The sequence below is a fragment of the Glandiceps talaboti genome, chromosome 5 (genome assembly GCF_964340395.1).
Source record: "Glandiceps talaboti chromosome 5, keGlaTala1.1, whole genome shotgun sequence".
NCBI lineage: Eukaryota > Metazoa > Hemichordata > Enteropneusta > Spengelidae > Glandiceps > Glandiceps talaboti.
Window position 1 is genome coordinate 26889449 of NC_135553.1, and position 23243 is coordinate 26912691.

The 23243-nt window shown below is 37.4% G+C and overlaps 1 protein-coding gene across 1 annotated transcript in view; it reads right to left on the minus strand.

Annotated features, from left to right (window-relative positions):
• LOC144435694 (caspase recruitment domain-containing protein 11-like) overlaps positions 1-22383 on the minus strand; it is a gene marked incomplete at its 5' end in the record, with an annotated part of 34442 nt that extends 12059 nt beyond the window's left edge. Inside the window, 14 exons of the mRNA XM_078124302.1 lie at positions 578-750; positions 1061-1237; positions 4417-4592; positions 4915-5170; positions 5325-5454; positions 5767-5843; positions 6149-6429; positions 7960-8133; positions 9831-9956; positions 10754-10906; positions 12070-12258; positions 15281-15616; positions 16858-17015; positions 22263-22383. Coding sequence (XP_077980428.1) covers positions 578-750; positions 1061-1237; positions 4417-4592; positions 4915-5170; positions 5325-5454; positions 5767-5843; positions 6149-6429; positions 7960-8133; positions 9831-9956; positions 10754-10906; positions 12070-12258; positions 15281-15616; positions 16858-17015; positions 22263-22383 — 2527 coding nt within the window. The remainder of the gene's footprint in view (positions 1-577; positions 751-1060; positions 1238-4416; positions 4593-4914; positions 5171-5324; positions 5455-5766; positions 5844-6148; positions 6430-7959; positions 8134-9830; positions 9957-10753; positions 10907-12069; positions 12259-15280; positions 15617-16857; positions 17016-22262) is intronic.
• Between the last annotated feature and the right edge of the window lie 860 nt (positions 22384-23243).

Genomic DNA, 23243 nt, shown 5'->3' on the forward strand with positions numbered 1-23243 from the left:
GAAGGCCTCCAACCGCCATCAACAAATATGTGTATCTAAAATAGAAGTAGAAATCGATGAAATATTGGACGTTGTGAACTCTCGTGATAATAGTCAACAATATGACCGATGAATTGTCCAGTCCAACATCATCAAATATTGACGTTTGTTTTCATAATGTTCCTCGGCTGGTTTCGTTGTTTGCCAATATCGCTACGTATAGTACTAGTGTTATATCTCAGTGAAAGTTGTTGCTTCAACCCACCTAATCTTTGGAATGTTTTAAAAGGAAAGTGGTGTCCACCTGTTTGGAAAATATACATCCATGTAATTAATTTAGTTGAGCTAATTAATAAATGTGACCCTCATGCACAAACTTGCCCACCCCGTCCTGTTTGTATTTTAAAACTCGGGTTATTAGACGACCAACTTTAATAATTTCAATTTCTCACTAGATATATCCTGTGTAGTCCTTTTTATAAACTGATCTAGTTAAAATAACATCTCTAATGTCAGTATACTTTCTATATCATGAAGATCATATCATTTAGTGTTATCTAGCATGTAACAAATCGATAAACCACTTGGGGTATCCTACCGAGTTTTTGCATCGTTCTGGATTCTCGAACACTCTTGGATTTCACCTTTCCACGAAAACTAGGTTTTACATCGATTGGAAAACAACCAGTTGCATACACGGATTCTGACGGAGTTCTCTTCATTGGTCTACGTGTTGGCGTTTCCGTCTGTTTTATAAACATATTGTATCCCCTGAAAATGAAACGAATAATAAACATGGTGGTTGTTAATATATCTAAGCTACCATCTCAGGTATTAAATGAAGGCAACTTTTTAAACATGTTATAATAATAATGGATGACGTACTTTTCCGTGATTGATAACTTTACATAAAGGTAAAACCATAAGTATAGTTTTTCCTTTTTCTTAGTATTATAGGACGTGTCAGACGAAAGACAGATTGGTTTCTACAATCTTAGTCCACTATAGTGCATAGTGGTCTGGGATACAATGCATCGCAAGTTGATTACAGGGATGTGGTAAGAAACTATTGATTACTCACTTGTGGTAGTTTGGTATTGTTCCTTCACTGGGTGTGCCAACTTTAACTTGTTCAGCATACCAGACGCCAATAACACCGTCATGAGCGGTATTAGTAACGTGTAAAATGTCACCGGGTTCAAATGCTAGCGTAAATTCGCCCTCCTCTCCTTTTCCTGGAACATTGGAGAAATTGGCTCTAGAAACAGACAAACAAATCTTGAATTTCTCACATGTTACATTATAATAACAGCAGTCAATGTTTTTTGCCCTCATGACGTCATCTTTAAACAGTACTTGTTTTTGTGTAGTGTAATTGTTTCTGTCTTTTATGTGTATTGTAAATAGTTTCATTTTTATTATTGCGTGTTTTCGATGAACCTGTAATTTAGGCAAAATGTTGGTTCATGAGTAAATAAATAAAACTAAATAAATAAATGCAAATGGGCGTGATCAATGCTACATGTAGTGGAGATGTATCAACTGTGACATGGGATGAAACTAACGCCACCAACGACAAAGAAGCTACCATCGACGCTATGAGACACAAGTATTCAAAGAACGACTCAGCTCTTTGAAATATGGTTTATACAGTGGAATTGATCATGGATATATACTATCTACCAGTGAATATGGAATAGACAGTGGAATTGATCATGGATATATACTATCTGCTAGTAAATATAGAGTAGACAGTGGAATTGATCATGGATATATACTATCTGCTAGTAAATATGGAATAGACAGTGTCCAGAATAGCCTGGCTCCAAATTATCTCAATGTTTTTACAAGTGTTATGAGTCACAGACCTAAATTATATCCATTCAGAATATTTTGGTAATTTTCATCATAAACTCTAAATTGAAGTCAAAAAGCATTTAAACTTTGTACATACAGTGACATTCCGTTAGGTATAAACATAGGTCTTCGACATCTCAACACCGCTATTTCGGAATTGTTTGTACCAGGTACGATTGAACTGTCAGCAAGTTTTAATATGATATGATGTGTTAATTTTAGAACTTCATTATGACTTCATTGTTTTGAAGAAGTATAATTATAATATTACACAACTATTTTATGGTCTTTGAAATACGAACTTGTATTACTAAACTAGAGAAGGTGATTGGATATTAGATCTCAGATGATGTCTTTCATAAGACTTAAGACTCATACTCTATATAGAGATTTATGTAAACTTTGAAATGTATTTAAGTTGGGTTTTTGGGCCCATCTAGTAGGGGAAGGACAGAGTCGGAGACGGAGATTGGTCATTTAATAAAATCAACCAAGCGGATAGCTTGGCGTTCGCTGAACCAGATATGTGTGTTTCGTTGTGACTTCTATTTCTAACAGTCCAAGAAGGTACGGTACCTCATAGAAGAGATGGTTTGAGAAGAAACTAGTTGGCCGGCTAATTGAACGTTATATTTGTAGTCTTAATGGAACAGACTGGCGATTGGAACAGCAGTGCGAGTGAGTACTTCCCCGTTGAACATTAAATATCGATAAACTGCACAGTAAGCCGGTCATCAACGTTTCACTAGTATTCAAGAAATTCATATTCGTATAATACACGTGCTGCAGCCAGGGATGACCTAAACATCCCAAAACACAGAGCATAGATTTTTAAGAAGAGTTTTAGATATAATGGTGTTAAAATATGGAATGATTTAAGTATTGATGTCAAATCCTGCACAACTCTTCAGTCTTTTAAACGTAAATGTAAATGTCATCTTTTAGAAAATCGTTAGTTTTGTAGTCGTTGTTGTTCTTTTGGTTTTTGCCATTTTGCATCCTTTTGTGTTCGTTTTATTGGTTTGTGTTTGTAATACCATGTATTCATTGTTATACTCCTCTCCGACTCTTCCCCATTGTTTCAACTGTGCTCTCAATTTCATTTAGTGGACACCTTTTTTTTAACGGGACACTTTTACACATAGAAGGTATCTGCATATCCTTAATCCATGAAAGAAACTGACCGCTAACACTTTAAACTCATGAAAAAAAAACTGTCCACATCTTGTTAATCATTTCTATGGCACTGTTCCACCTTGTCAACTGTTACAATGCAATCAAGATGTGCTGCCCTGCCTAACACCGTGTGCTACCGCGTTTAATTCTGCACCTGTCATTCTGTAAAGTGTGTGTAAAAATCAATGGTGGGTGTCGAACACAGTACCTCTAGTTCTAGACCTATGTATTCAAGCAAAGGCATGTTCTATAACCAATACACTACAAAATGACTTGTGCTAAAGCAGATCTCCATATATAATTTGTTCATTGACTTGACAATGCCTATGTGCACCACGGTTAATAACAGAACTATACGGATGGGTAAAACGGAAATACTGCTCCGTTTGGGACTCACTGTACAATATCTTACCCACAACTCTCTCTGATTGGTATGCATGGAAGTTCCTTATTTTATAACTTCTTCAATAACCCATATTTGTCAACATTTTAAGCATAGTAATTTTATTTAAATAATATGTAACAAAAGCACGCTTAGGAATCAAACATAAAGTTATACATTTTGCATAAAATGTGCTAACAAGTAAATGAAACATGTACTGTGAATAAAACACTTTTCAATGTCAAAGTATCAATAACTTGGGTAGTCAGTGTATATGATGAGTTTTAGTATGTAAATTTCTTTTGTCATACCTATTCAAATAAATCTATATCTTTGGCAAACACATTAACAGGTGCATATATTTTCTTTAGTTTTGTGGAAAATATTTCGCATGTCTTTCAAGAAAATCTGTTGACAAATTTCTAAAATTGCTACTCCTTCTACAATAAAACATTGATACCAGAACCAATGAAAATATATATTCAGAATCTCATCAGTGACAATTCTACGTTTTGAAAATGGCAAAAATATTCTACAAAATCCTGTACACTGGTGAGATTTGTCTGACTTCAAGGTGCTCATGTCCATCATTACAAATCAGAGAGAGTTGTGGGTAAAATCTTGTACAGTGGGACTGTTATTTTGTTACAGAACGAGTTCTGGCCAGGTTCGTTGATTTCACACTAAACTTTTGGGGAAAACATCGGATTAGTTGGTGGAGAAGTGCGGGATGGGAAATCTATAGCGAATTTTGTAATTAACATGATAATGGGTAAGAGATTGGGTAACAGAGCTGTAGATAACAAGGTTGACTTTCTGGTGAAAATCCTAAAAACTCGTCGAATTCGAAGTATAACTTCGTTATAGTACAAGTCCTCGGACATTTATTGTTTTTATTAGGTTGACTTTCTGTTGTTAGGACTGTTTTGGTTAACCAATAAGTCAAACAAAATAACAGATAAGACGATTAACCAAAACAGTAAATGTCCTCTGACGTGTAGTATCAGTCAATATATACCTACCGTACAAAGAATGAATCGTCGCTGGTGGCGATGACTTCTTCTTTGCTTTCTGCCTTTTTCCTACGCAGAGATAACTTTATCCAACCATAGGCTTTCTCTAAAAAATTGTGCGCTTGTTCAAGGGTAAAACCTACCAGAGATTCGATGCGGTGCTTTCCACCAACGTTACCAGTCACCTTAATAAGTATAAAGCCAAGAAGTTAAAAGGAGTAGGGGGCAGGAGTAAACAAGAGAAAGTGAGAGAAAGTGGAAACAACAATAAAGATCTTGAATTGTGAAAATTTGAGAGAGAGAGAGAGAGAGAGAGAGAGAGAGAGAGAGAGAGAGAGAGAGAGAGAGAGAGAGAGAGAGAGAGAGAGAGAGAGAGAGAGAGGGGGGAGAGAGAGAGAGAGAGAGAGAGAGAGAGAGAGAGAGAGAGAGAGAGAGAGAGAGAGAGAGAGAGAGAGAGAGAGAGAGAGAGAGAGAGAGAGAGTAATCCGTTGAAAGAAAACTATTTACCTTGATTAGCTGGTCACCTACTGTAATTTCATGCTTAGCGGCATTAGGTTGTGATTTCACCGCATTGATAAATATTCCCCTGCTGTTTCCTCCTTTAATTGCAAAGTCGGTAAGTAAAGAACTGCCATAGACAAGGACATCGTATTGCTGGCCATCACACATATCAGAAACATAATCACTCGTGGCACTTTGGCGACTGTCGGTACCCGTTGTCCGCAAAGATGGCGATGTATCAGTCGTGTGTGTATTTATAGAACTGGAGGATAAACAAAAATATGATAAATATTGTATTTTCATCTCTACTAAAACAAACATAGACATGGATTTGTCATTCGGTTCCTACACCATTATCATAGCGCAGATTCCCAAACCTTTATTTGAAGTTCTATAATTAGAGTGTTTTCACTTACCTCCGAGCTTCACACGACGAACTATCGGTGAAATTTGGAATCATGTCTTCCAATGTCCGTGTCAACTCGGTACAGGACTGGGAACGACGAATATCCTGACTACCAATCTTCTTGCGTAAACAAACTCTTCCTTTAGAAGTAGCAAAATTCGAAAGAAAAATTAACAAAGAAATATGACACCGGTGGGTTAAACAAGAAAAAAGTACACAATTTCACTATTATTCAACTTCATGGAACATAGACAGTAGTACATACATCGAAATATACATATATCTATATATACATGTATAGATGTTAGTACATACATCGAAATATACATAGATCTATATATACATGTATAGATTATAGTACTTACATCGAAATATACATAGATCTATATATACATGTATAGATTATAGTACTTACATCGAAATATACATACCTCACAGAGTAATACACTTACTTTTGATCGGTTGTGTATCTTCATCATCCGAGGAATCCGAAAGCTGTGATAAGCCACTCAGGGTTGTTGCTCTATCACTGAAAAAAATAGGAAGACATGATTTATGCTCCAAGATGTGATTATGTTACCCTGGTTACAACTAGTGTCTTGCACTCGAGCGCGATCGCAACAAAAATCAATATATTCTTACGAAATTGGTTTCTGTTGGTCGAGATCGTCGTTGTTTTCAAAGCGACAAGGTTACAGCAGATCTGATCTACATGAGGTAGTACAGACCCTTGCAAAGACGCTTATACTGTATATAGAAACGGAGTATGGTGTATGGAGTGGATGTGATAAACACGAAAGGTGTACAATATCAGTAAGTCAAATATTAACAAACCTGAAGACTTTTCTAGAAACAACTTGTCGAGTTATCGAAGATCCCGGATGCACTCGGCATGAATCTGACAGGGGTCTGTGATGTATCGATGACAAAATATCTTCAGTTGAAGTCCATTCTGTGAATGATTCAAACACGTCGTCTGTTTGTTCAGTATTCATTCCCTCTGCACTATTAGATTTTTTAAGAACATGTTGGCTGCGCTTTCGAAAATTACGAGAAAGGATGATGCCATTGTCTTGAAAGGCTTCATCTTCATTTCTGACCTGTTCATTCCTGACCTGTTCGACACGAAAAGGATGCAGAGAATTTAGATGGTGAAGCATCTTCTGAGTAAAATTGTTTCTCAGCCGTGGAAAATGATAGTCTTTGAAAAGTTGAAGATTGTTGGAATTATTCAAATGTAAGAAAGAAACAGAAGAGGAGAGAAGATAATACGAGGGGTGTACAAGATAAAGAAAAGAAACAGATAAGACCATATGTGTTTCTCCCATACATAAAGGGGGTCACAGAAAGACTACAGAGAATTTCAAAAAACATAACATCAGTTTGTATTCTAAAGCTGGGTTTACAATGCGCAATGTCGTTGTCAGCCCCGCTGGATAAAGAAGAAGAATGTGGAGTAGTCTATATGAGTGTGGCTGTAAGGACTGTGGGTTGAAATGAGAAAGAATAGACGAACATACAAAATCACTCAGAGAGAGAGACAGAAAATCAGCTCGAAGTGAACGTCAAGAAAAGATAGGACACACCATTAGTAGGGGTCCACTCATTGATAAGGTAACAATACTGGAAAGAGATCAATACAGAGAAGTACTCATAAATAAGTCAATACATATCAAATTAAGAGGAATGCTGGATCCACTCTACCAGACGTGTACCTACCATTGCTACGGGAGGAGACCCGGGGAAACCGGTTCTAACACACGTACACCACCATAAGTTTAAGGTCGTGACCTTTATATGGTCATGGCCTCATTAACGGATGAAGATGGTTGTCGGTCGTCGAAATATTGGAACACTCATATTTTATTGCATTGGTGATTGATGAAATTGAGTGAATTCTACTCACGAATGAAACTATTTGAACTTATTCAAATGTAATTTTGACAGGAAGAAGTTACCTGTGAAAATGTACGACTTTCATTGGCAAATGTTTGGACAGCTAGTCAGAGGTTAATCAACTCAATACGGATCAGGATTTTAATTTATTTGACATAACAAAATCATTTTGATACGGTCAATTTTCCTTCATCGATTTTTTGAGGTCGGGATTCGCTTTGTTTCTGATGATTTGTAATCTATTTAGGAGTGAAGAAAGTATCCCCTGGAGCGAGGTTGAGTAAAAGGAGCTAAATCTAAATGACAAATTAAATTGTATGGGTTTGGTTGGTACAATTTAGACTCCTTAAAAGTAAGTAGGCGCCAGAGTTTGCCAATGAAATTTACATTTGTATTGGTGAGGAAACTTGTCCCGTGAAGATTTACTGAAATGTAAACTTAAGAGCAAATTACTCGGCAAGATTATTGTTCGTCCATAGTTTAATCAACAATTGCATACATTCATCATACCTCTGTAGAAATTGTCAAAATTCTCCAGAAACAATAGAACATAGCTTTTTTAACTGAATGCATACAAAGGCCACCTGAAAAGATATTGTAAATGTTGTAGGAAGAGTCACTTGAGATCAGACAGACAGACAGACAGACAGACAGACAGACAGACAGACAGACAGACAGACAGACAGATTTGGTTTTCAAGGAAATTGGTTCCGTTGGAACCTTATACCTTTATAACCGTTACATCTTACCTCACTTTCTGATTCAAATAACGACCCTGTCCCGTTGTGTTGTTTAAGCATTCTATGTTGTTGCTCCAATGTATCATATTCATCCTGAAGTCGGTAAAATTTGCGGAATAATTCATCTCGTTCGCCTGCCTTGAGTGCACAGTCCTTTAATGCACAGTCCCTTTCACGTATGGCCTGTAGGCACAATTATGATTGGGGTGATATTAAAAACAGCCTTCTCATTGAACCGTGACAACTTAAATAAAAACTTCTTCCTCCTCCTACAAGTGTGATGACTTCAATGTGTTTCGATTTGTCTTGAGTAAGAGAACGAACAGAATTTAAACATGTTGCAAACGTGCAGGGTAATCGACCGCTCTTGAGGTTTCGTTTGGTTCAAATCATGACCAAAATATTGTATTCCACCTTCAGACCCTTAACATTTTCAGGCCCTCCTCCCCTTCCCATCACTAAATTTGTTCACCCCCCCCCCCCCATTTACCTTCAGCCCACCAACTACGGTAAATTGTGCACGTTCCTTATGCACGTTATAACGACCAGTAACGCTTTTGCCAAGTCATAACGCAGACCACCAATTGTTGGTGGTCTGAGGTCATAAGTACGGTTTATAATTCTAGTGGGTTGGTGTATTGTTTTGTTTTGTCTGTCTGTCTGTCTGTCTGTCTGTCTGTCTGTCTGTCTGTCTGTCTGTCTGTCTGTCTGTCTGTCTGTCTGCCTGCCTGTTTGTTGTTTTTTTGGGGGAGGGGTTATTGAGTCAAACACATGATGTTTCAAATTAGATGTGACGATACCTGTATAAGACTACTAGACTTTCGTTATGCTGAGAATATCATACATACCTTTTTGTAATAATTATTATTGTATATTTGACATGTGGTGATAACTGTTGATCGTAGTTATGATCACCAACGGATTAGATTCAACAATAATTTATTGGTACCCAGTTTTCTGTTGACGTGTCATAGGTGAACTTTGTCTATGTTTATATTCATCCTCATCTCAACAATTTAAATCGGACATACCAATGAGTGACATTATTGTGTATTGCAGTACGACACTTAGATTTCGGTAGACAGACTGTCAGATACGTCGTGTTGTTCAGTCTAATTAGACAGGCACCAGTCTCTTGGTAGATTTTGTCTCATAATCTTCAACTGTTTTCAATTTGTTATTCATTTCAAATTTTGGGAAGGAAAATGTGGTCAACTTTTTATTTTCATTTCAGGACTGGTGTCAGTCAAAAGTGCAGATGTTATCGACGTGCGATATAGTCACTAAATTAAAAAAGAACAAAGAAAATGAAAGACAGGTCCACAGATTACTCTAGCCAATCAGACGAGAGGGAACTTAGACTAAAGTTACTATATGCAAATTAGTCTTAGTACCCTCTCGTCTGATTGGCTAGAGTAATCTGTGAACATGTCTTTCATTCTCTTTTTGTTCATTGTTTAGTGACCATATTTCAGGTCGATGACATCTGAGCGCTACTGACTGACACCAGTCCCTTGGGAGGTAACTAGTAACTGGGGAAAACGTTTTAAAAGTTGACCACATTTTCCTTCGCAAAATTTGAAATGAATTCTAACAAATTCAAAACCTTTGAAGATTATGAGACCGAAAAAACATATCCCAATTGCAAAAGACTGGTGCCAGTCTACTGCCCAATCAGAAACGTCGTGTTGCGCAGCTTATAATCAGACTTCTTTTAGATGTGGAGTTTTTAGGTGTCTTTGAGCTATTATTTTGAATTAGGCCAAGCAATTATGTTTTGAGTGTACGTCAAAAGATCTAGAACAGTGTAAAGATAACATTGTACAATGTACTTTGTACGACTATTCAAGTTATTTGAAGTGTTTATTGTGCGAGCTGACCTGATTTCTCTCCTTCTCTCTCTCTTTCAATTGTTCCCAAAGTTCCTCCTTCCTCTTCTTGTACGTTTCACAGTCGTTTAGCATAATGTCATGTTCCTTCTCCAGTTGTTGTACTCGTATACTGAGCTGTATGGAAAGAAGAAACGAATCAACAACATGAGTGGAGACTAAGTGATGCTAGACGTCTCATCGTAATATAATAATTGGACTGGTCAACATTACATATACATAATCTTAGTTTGAATAATCTCACGTTGACACAGTTTTTTTGTGTTAATGTAACTGTGTCTTTTCCTATCTATCTATCTATCTATCTATCTATCTATCTATCTATCTATCTATCTATCTATCTATCTATCTATCTATCTATCTATCTATCTATCTATCTATCTATCTGCCTCTTCATGCGCCCGCATCCGTCTATATATATATATATATATATATATATATATATATATATATATATATATATATATATATATATATATATATATCGTGTTTATCTGCTACCTGTCTGTCTACCTATCTTTCTATATCTCTATTCATCTATATCTGGCTACCCTTCTGTCTGTATGTCTACATGTTTCTGGTTGTCTGTCTGTCTGTCTGTCTGTCTGGCTGGCTGGCTGGCTGGCTCTCTCCCCCCCCCCTCTCCCTAAAATATATATGTACACACGCTGATGGCCTTAACTTGTCCGTCGTCAATCGCAGAAGGACGAAGACATATTCATGAAACCACCTTGGTTAAAGAAACCTTCACATACGTCTCCCTAAGTGTTAGTATATTAGTATGTGTTTTGTTACCTTCCATGGTTTATGTATTTGTATTTTACCCCAGCTGGTTGATGACGTCTAACAATTATAATCGCTGGTATGCAAATCAATAGATACTGTGCAGTCCAAAATATCAACACTACTCCTACCTCGTCTCTCTTGTGTTCCACTGCATGACACTCTTGTCTACTGGCAAACAACAAGTCCACAGTCTGCTTCAACTCATTCCGGGCTTCCTCACGTTCACTTTCTAATATTGCAATTCGATCATTGTCATCTAGTGACATAGACTGGCGCACTTTCTGCTTACCAACAAAACGGTTGGAACAAAAATTTTAAAAAATCATATTATCCTAGTTACAGAAAATTTTATACATAAATGAGGGTAAAGTTAATAAAATTGCAAGTTTCTTAGACCTCACGCCTAACGCAATGCAAACATCACATCATTACACAAAAATACGATTCAAACGAAACATGTGTAATAGTAAGGGATCTGTCAGTTTCTTCGGCCGGGGGGTGGATTGCTTGGGGGGGGGGGGTTCACCCTGTTTTTGAAAATTTTGGATGGGGGGGGGTCATTTCTATCGTGGCATGACCTTGTCTGAACTGCTGAATTTTTTCTTGTCCCTGTTTCTTATCTATATTCTTTAATATTACTACACTCAAACATAACTATACATATACATGTACATGTACATGTACAAAAATGTATTACCTACCACACTAGTTACAGAACATGCCATGTAAATACTCGGGTATTTCACAATCAATGGCCAATATGCTTCACATATATTGTAATTTGGGGCAACAAATTGGAAGTTCCGTAATGGTAATATTCATAGAAGAAGTTAATCTAAATTGTACTACTCTTCAGTATGAATAGATTAATAGGCATTGTGTACGTCTAGTTCGGACACTACATGTTATCGATCGACACTACAAATCACCACATGTCTCACCAGATTCCAGTTTCAATTATACATAGTAGGTATGAGCACCTAAAGTTCTCTAACATACTGGTGACTTTTATTACTATATCTGCAATAGCAATGCCACTTGCCTAAACAGCCTTGTCCTGAGTATTTTGACTCATATTTTAAGTAACTATGTTCACCACTGTCATAATTATAGAAATAGGTCGAGCAAAAACATCGACTTGTTAGTACCTCGACCTAGAACCTTAGACCCCCCCCCCATAGGTAGACATATCCCAGTCTAAAGCACTCCCCCTACCTCTTATTTTCAAGATGCTATTACCTTTTTGAAATATTTCAACCCTGTGTAGTTGCTTTTTTTTGGATGAGTGACAACGACTTTTCTTGATTCCCTGAACATAGGAAAAGCAACTCAGATAAAGTTATCTTCCCCTTTGTTCCCTTTCAAGTTCTCTTCACATTCTGACTCTAACAGGTGGCTCAGGTTGTCATGGTGGCAATAACAAAACATTTTCATCTTGACTTACCTGGTTGCTCATATGCTGACTCAGTTCAGTTTTAAGAAGGTGGACCTCCTTATTGAGCGCCTCAACTAATTCAGTCTTTGGTTTTTCACTCAGTTCATATCTCAGTCGTTTTGACTGCGAGCGTTCAAACTTACAGTCGCCTTCTGCTCTGTTCAACAATCGCCTTAACTCTTCTGTTTCAATTAGCGCCTATGGTTCAAAAATGTCGGGTTAGATATAGTTTGGGAGTTCGAAACAGACTTTTAATTGTTTTAGTACACAATGTAAAGCTTTGCAAAACGGACCGCATTCACAGTAACATAGACAGTTTCATCGATAACTATGCTTTATGAATGATATACTTACATGTATCTGACTTGAAAGGCCACAAGTTTATGTGACTCACGTGACTAAAGGACCACATGAAATTAGTGTAGCATGTGTAAGGTGGGACGCTTTTACAGGAAGTTAGAAGACATACCAACTTTAGACTCTCCGTACTGCATGTACTACTGACTCGGACTGACTGTCCGTACTGCATGTACTACTGACTCAGACTGACACATTCTTTGATGTATTTTGTTTTGAAATAAACTATTGCATCTAATATTTGATGTGTTTTGTTTTGAAATAAACTATTGCATCTAATTTTCACCAAAAGTTAATTTGCCACATTTCTGGTCAAACGGTTTTATGTAATAGCAAGTAAACACATCAAAGGATGTGTCAATCAGTAACGATAGAACAGCGCCACCTATCATAAGCGTGAACAAGACTGGCAGTTTAGGGAGCCTCCAGTAATTACAAGGGGGACAGGGAAATCAGGCCCGAGCTGTTGTGTAAAATGTTAACCTCCCCCGATTCCGTCGTGCTAAAAAGTGACCCTCCCTCAATTTACATTCTCTATACTGTGACCCTCCCCTGGTTAAAATATTTCAAAAACATGGTTTAAATGCTGTCAGACGTGGAAAAGGACACTAGTCCCAGAATGAGTGGTTTAAAGGAATTAGTCCCACCACTACCACCACGTTGAAAGTGTTAAAGGCATTGACTGTTTCCAACGACTACTACCACCACAGTATATTTACGTGAAGATACCGTTCACTATATACCACATCGTTGTCAGCAGCGATTTGATGACATGGTCTGATATTATGGTACCTAACCCTAACCCTAAGCCATAATTCGAGGCAACTTTGGGCTTGTCATTCCCATGGTTACAATAATGCTATAGTAAAAGTGAAACATGTTTTGAGCACCACCAAAGTACAGTGTCAACAATCAAAATAATATTAATTTTTGAGGGTCACTAAGTGTGCACCTGCAGGCTATATTGTATGGAGTTTGCATACAACAATGCATAGATGCCAAAATAAAAAAAATAGCGCCAATAGCGTTGTAGCACAAATGTACAGTTTTTTAAAAATATTTATCCACATGCTGATCCATGCTAAGTATAGGTGTTCATTTGCTGAATGATTATCCAGTTGCCTATCATGCTAGGCGTGGTCATGTACGTTGCTAGACATATTTGCATACATTTTTTGATTGTTCATTCACGTGTCTATGAATCCATGATGTTATCTTTGCAATAGATGTGATCATTTGGCTGTTGCTATGGGCGAGGTTGCTAGGTATATTTGCAACATTTTCTTGAATGTGTATTAATTTGACTACTAATCCCTGTTTTTATCTTTGCAATATACGTGATCATAAGAGATGGCTGTTGCTATGGGCGTGGTCTTGTTGCTAGGCATATTTACATACATTTAAATATTTTATTAATTTGTCTATTAATCCCTGTTATCTTTGCAATATATGTTATCGTTTGGCTGTTGCTATGTGCGTGGTCTTGTTGCTAGGCACATTTACATACAGTTTGTGGATGTTTATTCACTTGTCAATTAATACCTGTTATCTCTGTGAAATACACCACCGTTTGGCTGTTGCTATGGGCGTGGTCATGGTTGCTATGGATAATTGCATACATTTTTTGAATGTTTACTCACTTGCCTACCAGATGATGTTGTTATTGTAACCAAATATACTGGCATTTAGTTGTTGCTAAGGGCGTGGTCGTACGTCGTGGTTGCTAAGGCCAATTGTGTCAAAATCTTTTGAAGAAAATCTACAGAATAAAACTTCTAGAAACATCTCACCAAGTTTCAGTCTCAATGACCAAGTACCTTTTGAGATATAAGTTTTTGACCAAAATTCACATTTTTACACCTAATTTGCATATCACTGATGAGATCATTAGATGCTTAATATTTCTTTATCTATGCACCCCGAGATGTATCCCCATTAAATTTCAGCAAAATCTGCTGAGTAGGTTTAGAATTAAAATTTTTTGACCAAAAAGACACATTTTTAGCGCTAATTTGCGTATCAATGATGGGATCATCATGTCCTGTATAATTCTTAATGTAAACACCCTTAATTAAGAATGTTCCCACCAAATTTCAGACCGATCTGCTCAGTATTACTATTAGTTTTTGAGTTTAAGTTTTTTGACCAAAAATCACACCCACACACACACACACACACACACGCACGCACGCACGCACGCACGCACGCACGCACGCACGCACGCACGCACGCACACACACACACACCGTAGCGATGCCTATAGCACTACTAAACCTTATCTGGATCTGGATCTGGATAAATAATTGGCACCGCCTCCTTAGGAGTATCACACCAATGGGGTCAAAGGTTAAGATATGTATACTACTGATTTAAATGATCTCTAAGTCTTGTCTTGAATGAATATGTTATCAGTTCAGCTGTGCTCAAAATAATGCTAAGTTAGAGAATACAGTTAGTCAAATTAAAATGTAACCCTCCCCTAACCCCATTTTCTAAAATAAGGCCCTCTCCTGATAAACCCCCCATCGACCCTCCGTAATTCCCCTGGCCCTCACCCTTGTAATTACTGATGGCTCCCTTACAGTCGAAAGCTCCCAAATTACTTGTATGTTGTGTGTATCAGTCAAAATGTTAGTAGTCAATACAACAATTTAAGAGTATGTTGTGACTTGAAATCTTAAAATGCTAAGTACTTTGACCAGAGGTTTGAGTGTCTCAAACATCAAAATGCAAACTGCTTATGACAAGGAATGTATTGTCTTATATTCTCCATATCATCTTGTCGCAAAATAGTGACTTTAAATCTTACAACAAGATTTGACCCCAAGTCACGATATTGGTTTGAGAATTGATTAAAGCATACCTGATGTAGCCTTTCCTGGGCCAATTCTTTCTCATGTTGATAGTTAAGTGACATTGACACAGCGTCACATTTGTCCTCAGTGACTTGGTGTAATTTTTCTTCAAACTCTCTCAAAGTCTTTTTCAGCTTTTTATTAAGCACTTTTTGGTACTGATTCAAGACATTCTTCTTCTTCAACCTGTCATTTTCTTTTAAAACTTCAAGTCTCTTTGAATCGAGTTCCCACACTTTCTCCTGTAATTCAGTCTTTTCTTTCGAAAGAATGTTAACTTTTTTGGCCAGCTTGGCGATAAATTCTGTGCTGTCTGGCGAGTCAGCGCTAGAGAACAACACGCCCTCTGAAAAAATAAAGCAAACACGTCTCAAGTTTGTACGATTTCACACTATCTATCTATCTATCTATCTATCTATCTATCTATCTATCTATCTATCTATCTATCTATCTATCTATCTATCTATCTATCTATATATCTATCTATCTATATGTCTGTCTGTCTGTCTGTCTGTCTGTCTGTCTGTCTATATATCTGTCTGTCTGTCTGTCTATCTATATATCTGTCTGTCTGTCTGTCTGTCTGTCTGTCTATATATCTGTCTGTCTGTCTGTGTATCTATATATCTGTTGTCTGTCTGTCTGTCTGTCTGTCTGTCTGTCTGCTTCACTGTCTTTGTCTGTCAAATCTGTCTATGTAGTATATGGGTCTCTATGATTGTGTGAATATGTTGACATGTGTCTGGGGCAGTTTGTCCATCTCTAGCTACCCATCAATCTATCCAACAAATCCTATATTAGTCTACCCATTTATCTGGCCTAATTATAGTATTTTCATCTACAGCTAAATTATATCTTGAAAACTGTCTGTCTGTCTGTCTGTCTGTCTGTCTGTCTGTCTGTCTGTGTGTGTTATTAACATACATGGACACATATAGTTATTTTGAACATTCTTTTCCTACTCTAGTCAATCCACAACACTTACAGTGATTATAAGACAAGGTGTCTGACATTCTAACATTACATACTTTAATTATGTAGCCACGGTTGATTTACAATAATGCCTGCAAAGATGACACATCACTAACATATACAGATAATACAATATGTCCGTTACTGGGAACTTACATAAATAATAATACTATTTACATATACATATCATATATATTAATACTATATATTACATTATTAATATAATATATCACATATATTAATACCATATATTGCATTATTAATATAATATATTGCATAATCATGTTAATATGTGATGATTATGGAAACTAACAGAAATTACCCATCTAAAGCTGGGAAGCCATCGATTGGAAGAAATACAATTTGTGTATGACATACAACACAGGAATGCAAACAATGATGGAGTTTAACATGTTGATTCAACAATCATGATACAACATTTTTACCTTATCATAGAAATCATTTTGTCGTGCCATAGATTAATAAAGAGGTGATAGATTAGTTTCAAAACCCCATACAATAAATTGTCCGTCTACAATCTTAAATGTCTAGCTGTCGTTCTAAAAAGGAATGAATTTGGATAGACGGAGTTAAGTACCCTGGGCTAGCATACCCTAACGGATAGGAATATTACTGTACCTGCATCGGCTAAATTACGTGGTTCATTGCCGGTGATAATCTTGTAAAGATGTGGGTGTTTTCTCTCAAGAACTTCGCAAAATTTGTTACATGCTATGGGACCCTTTGCCATGAGAATATCAAGAAACTTTCCTGGAAGTAAAGGATAAAAGGAAATATTGATATTGTAAACGAAGTCTGATTTGCGGTTAGCTGACAAAGACAGACTGAAATAACATTATCTACAGCTAGAAATAACTGTTTTGATATCATTTGTGGGGGGGGGAGAGAGAGAGAGAGAGAGAGAGAGAGAGAGAGAGAGAGAGAGAGAGAGAGAGAGAGAGAGAGAGAGAGAGAGAGAGAGAGAGAGAGAGAGAGGGGGGGGGGGAGGGAGGGAGGGAGGAGGGGGGAGAGGGGAGGGAGAGAGAGAGAGGGGGAGAGAGAGAGAGGGAGGGAGAGAGGGGGGAGGGAGAGAGAGAGAGAGAGAGAGAGAGATAAAAGTATGAGATCTTTATTGTGGAAAGCGAGAGAGAGAGAGAGAGAGGGGGGGCGGGCGGGCGGACGGACGGACATACATACATACAGAGTCAAACAGACAGACAAACAGACAGACAGACAGACAGACAGAGATAGGGAATATAGAGACAGACGAACAGAAGGGCACGGGAACAGAAACAAAAGGAGACATTATGTGGGGGGAGTACCATACAGACAACTGACTTACAAAATGTACATACATACATAAATATATACATACATACATACATACATACATACATACATACCTACCTACCTACCTACCTACCTACCTACCTACCTACCTACCTACCTACATACATACATACATACATACATACTGTATAACTAAAGAAATGGATGAAACGATTCCAAAATATGATTGTTCTAATCGTACGCGAAAGAAATTTCGTAGTCATAAACCATACTGGAACGCAGAGTTGTCTACTTTATGGAATGATATGAAGGAAAGGGAAAATGTGTTCGTACGGTACAGGGGTCAAGCGTCGGGTAAACGAAGACTGCACGCGGATTTTAAGAAAGCGCGGTGTCTATTCGACAAAAGACTTCGATTTCATGAAAGACAGTATAGGAGTTCGGTAGTTGATGACATTGAAGCTTCATATCTTCACGATCCTCGTCAATTTTGGGATAAATTAAAACGACTCAGACAAACGAAAAGTAAACCAGTTCCGATGGAAGTATATGATGATCTGGGAAATATTTCATGTTCAACCAAGGACGTTCTCAACATTTGGCGCCAAGAATATTCCACATTGTATAAAAACCCTATTAATGCTAATTTTGACGATAACTTTTTTGAGAGCATGAATGATCATAAACAAGTGTTAGAAGGACATATGGATGATCCATTATATGAATGCAATTATTTATTGAATAGGAATTTTACTTTAGAAGACGTTAGAAAAGTAGTTATGAAGACAAAGAAGGGTAAAACAGTAGGAGTTGACAAAATTCCTTACGAAGTGTTGCAGAACGATGAGGCCATTTCTGTTCTACATCAACTTTTTCAATTGTGTTTTGACTCTGGTAAGATCCCTGATGTGTGGAGAAGGGCCATTATTTCACCCATTCCAAAAGATACAACAAAGGATAACAGAATCCCACTAAATTACAGAGGTATTAGTCTACAATCTTCTGTACCTAAGTTGTATAGCACCTTGTTAAATTCGCGATTGCTATGCTATCTCGAAGACAATAATATCCTGGTTGATGAACAAAATGGATTTCGAAGAAATAGATCATGTCAAGATCATATCTTTGTTCTGTCATCAATCTTAAGGAATAGATTAGTCAATGGTTTATCTACATTTGTTACTTTTATCGATTTAAAGAAAGCTTTTGATTATGTAAACAGGGACTCTTTAATGTATAAACTGTTAGTAAACGGAGTTGATGGTAAGATGTACAACAGTATCAAAGCTATGTATCACAATACTAATGCTTGTGTAAAAATCAACTCTTTATACACGGATTGGTTTGAAACGAATATTGGAGTTCGTCAGGGTGATAACTTGTCCCCCACTTTGTTTAGTTTATTTATAAGGCTGACCAAGAAATATTTTTGTGGGATTTTAGTCTCGGAAATTCTAACTGGTCTTCAGAATTAGGCACTATATTTGATGATTTAAATATAGATACTGAAACTGATTTTCTGTTGCCAATTGATCTAAAAAATGTAGAACGTAAACTAAGAATTAATTTAGAGCAAGCTTGGTCAGAAACGGTGCATCATAAAGCAAAATTAAGAACATATAGAATTTTCAAAACTAGTTACGGTGTTGAACCCTATGTGTCCATGAATTTATCACGAAGTCAACGTTCTTTCATGGCTCAGTTCAGATCAGGTGTATTGCCCCTTCGTATAGAAACTGGACGATTCAGAGGGGAACCGATATCTGAAAGAGTTTGCACCCTCTGCCATGATGATGTCGTCGAAAATGAAGTTCATTTTCTTTTGCACTGTAGTTTTTACAATGACCTGAGACGAGTACACTGACTTACCTGAAAACGAAAAACTAAGGTACTTGGTAGCAAGAAAAGTGCGGAAAATGACCAGATTTATTGAGAAAGCATTTTTAAGGAGAAGGGACAACTTGTACATTAATTCATAACTCTTATTTTTGCCTTGTAAATGATATTTTCATTATTGTAAAAAAGCTCCTCAATCTGTTCCAACTATGTTTTATTTCACTTTAGGTGACATATAAGCCTGTTTGGTTGGGAGGTTGTGTAAATGTAAATTATTTTTTCTGGTAGTCTGTTTACTTCATGTCACTATAATAAATGATTCTACATACATACATACATACATACATACATACATACATACATACATACATACATACATACATACATACATACATACATACATACACACCCACACACACACACACACACACACATACATACATACATACATACATACATACATACATACATACATACATACATACATACATACATACATACATAGGGAAAGACGAAGAGTATTGGATACAAGAAAGGGACAGAGAAGATACAGAAGATTACACATCCAGACGGACAAACATATTCGGGGACACAGGAAAGGATTCGGAGGTGGACGGCACGTCAAAAAGAAGGGAACAAAGACGGAGAGAGGAGGCAACTAAGTAAACGGGTCCAAAACGGTACGAGGATAAGGAATGGGAAGAATAGATACTAGCGGGAAGAATGGAGTAGAAGGGGAGAGACGGCCAGAAACTCAAATATGGAGGCATACAGACATTGGGTTATATAGGGTATATTTTGATTGCTTAATTATTTGATATAGAACAGTCAAGTTTGATGTCAGTAACGTGACGTGACGTGACGTGACGTGACACATAGTTCCTTGTTCGTGTACAGATTGAAACTTGTCTGTCAAAATAACACTTCAGGTTCAATACTTATCGTGACTTTCACCAACATGTAAAAAGCAACTACTTCGGGTTGAAATATTTTTGAAATATACTTTGATAGCATCTTGACAGTAAGAGGTAGGGGAAGAGCTTGAGACTGGGATGTGTACACCTCATGGTGGGGGGGGGGTCCTAGGGTGTCTCCCCCTAGAAGCAGTTGAGGTTTTTAACTCTGAAAAGTCAATTTTTGAGACTATTCAGACCCTTTCAGACAATAATTTCCAAGCTTTACAAGACAGCACCAACATGTAAAAAGCAACTACATAGGGTTGAAATACTTAAATTTGAAATATACTTTGATAGCATCTTGACATGTACAGTAAGTGGGGAAGAGCTTGAAACTGGGATATGTCCACCTCATGTGGGGGGTCCAAGGGGGTCTCCCTCTAGAAGCCCTGGAGGATTTTTACTCTTAAAGCCAATATTTAGGCTATTCAGACACTTTCAAGCAATAACTTAATCCATCCTTTACAAGACAGCACCATCGAGTATCAGAAACTATTCTTTATAACTTACATAGGGTTGACATATGTTCTTAAACAGTTAAATGGCATCATTATATACATGTAGTAAAGGTCAGCACATCTAATGGTAACCGTAGTATCATTGTAGGGGAGATTTGGAGAGTTTAAGGCAATTTTAGACAATCTTGGCAAACATTTCACATCTTTAAAAAACAATATCATCTCAAATTAGAATAGGGTGAAAATATTTAAGAAAAGTTTAATACCATTATGACAATAAAAAGGTTGTTGGTGCATCTGATTGTTGGTTGAATGCATGAGTGACCTCTGGTGGTGAGGGAGTCCCTGGGGTTTTCCCCCTGGCAGATCTGGAGTTTTTTGCTTCTACTAAGGCAATGTTTAGGTTATTCATAGCCTTTGAGCTAATATTTCCATTCTTCGAAAAGCTAACGTAAATGTAACTTTTAAATGAGTTTCCCATGTCACATAAAATGGGTCCGAAACATTGGTCACCGGTCACCAGTATGTTAGAGAACTTTAGGTGGTCATACCTCGTGTATAATAGAAACTGGATCGGAATCTGATGAGATGTGGTGATTTGTAGTGTCAATAACATGTAGTGTCCGAAATAGAAAGTGTATTAATCCCTTCTGACAAGTTCATACCGAAGAGTAGAACAATTTAGATTAACTTCTTTTATAAACTATCTGTGAAGATTACCATTACGAAACCTTCAAGTTCACTTTTGCCCCAAAGTATAATATAAGTGAAGCATTGATTGTGCAACAGCCAAGCATTAATGACATGTTCTGTAACTAGTGTGGTAGCTAGGTAATACATGTATATGTATATGTATAGTTATGTTTGGACTAATAAGTAATATTAAAGAATTCATGTAAGAAACAGGGACAAGAACAAATATTTACATGTACTACATTTCAGACATGGCTATATGCCATTGTAGAAAAGGATTTTTTTCTTCCATTACAATCCAATACACAATGACCCCCCCCCCCTCCATCCACAATTTTCAAAACAGCATGAGCCCCTACTGCCAATTTCAAAAACAGGGTGACCCATCTACAAATCCACCGCCCCCCCCCCCCGGGGGGAAAAAGAAACTGAGCAACTAAGCAATGAATGATGCCTGATACACGCACGCACGCACCCACCCACCCACCCACCCACCCACCCACCCACTCACTCACTCTCTCTCTCTCACTCACTCACTCACTCACTCACTCACTCACTCACTCACTCACTCACACATTATGAAATTGAATATTGTTTGTCAACGTCACTCTGTTGTTGATAAAATACTAGATATCTGACCCATTTTCACCAGTGTATCTAGTAGGTACACGGAGAAGTTTATTATTGGTAAAGGAAATAGTCCGATGTGGAAGAGCAAAAATACTGATAGCTTCTACATGGGCAAATACAAAATCTGAAATTATGACGATATAATATACATTCACCTGCTCGTTTTGTCATGGTAGGATACTTTGACTGGCAGTCTATTTCTTCACAGTCGTCTCCATCAAGTACTCGTTGACTGCGGAGTTCGTCGAACAGTCTCGTTGGATCTAACACTTTTACTATCTCATGTCGTAGGCTCTCCAACTTGTTACGCATATCTTCGAACTCGTCGTCCTCCATTTTGACTACACAACGTAGAATCTAAATAACAACGTGATAAGAAATACAGTTACCAGCCGGAGAACAGGAGAGACGGAAACCAGCACAGTTTACGAAGACATGCGTCTTGAATGAAAAAGTGTAATGACACGTTTACTTCCTTGGTCATTTGTATTTACTTCGAAGGAGGAAGTATTGTCTCAATGTTTTAGCAATGGGGAATTCTTTAAGAGATAATGACTGGGTTAACTTGACACGTGTTTATAAGTATATGTTATATGTATGCATTGGCCATTTTCTTTCATATTGTCAAATCGAGACGTGCACGTGGTCGTTAAATATCCATCGAATAATGCAGGAACGCGGAAATGCTTAAGCTCACGAATAGAGTCATATGATGATTGCAGACTTCGTCTATTTTGGGACTCATGTACTTTCCCTTTCAAGGAAGACTTCCGTCACTGTCAGACACCGGTGACCCGTTCTTTTTTGTTGTCTTAGCGCCTTGTAGGTACAAGGTACAAACAAGGAGAAAGAAACGACGATAAAAGTAGGAGGTAAATAAAGAAATCATACCAAGTTCCCTTCATCAGATTTGACTGAGATTGATTGCACTCATGTTTCCTCTACAAAGTAGGAAGAAACACACTACGTGTATTGTTAAAATTCTAACATCGTTCTTGTCGAGTCACCCTTGCCGTATGCAACGTTTCGTTTCACCCAAGGCATTCATAAACAGGGATTTTTAAACCTTAATAGTCGGTAGGTCCATCTTACTAGTGTGATCTATGGTCTGATCTCATTATGTTGTGGTTTAAATA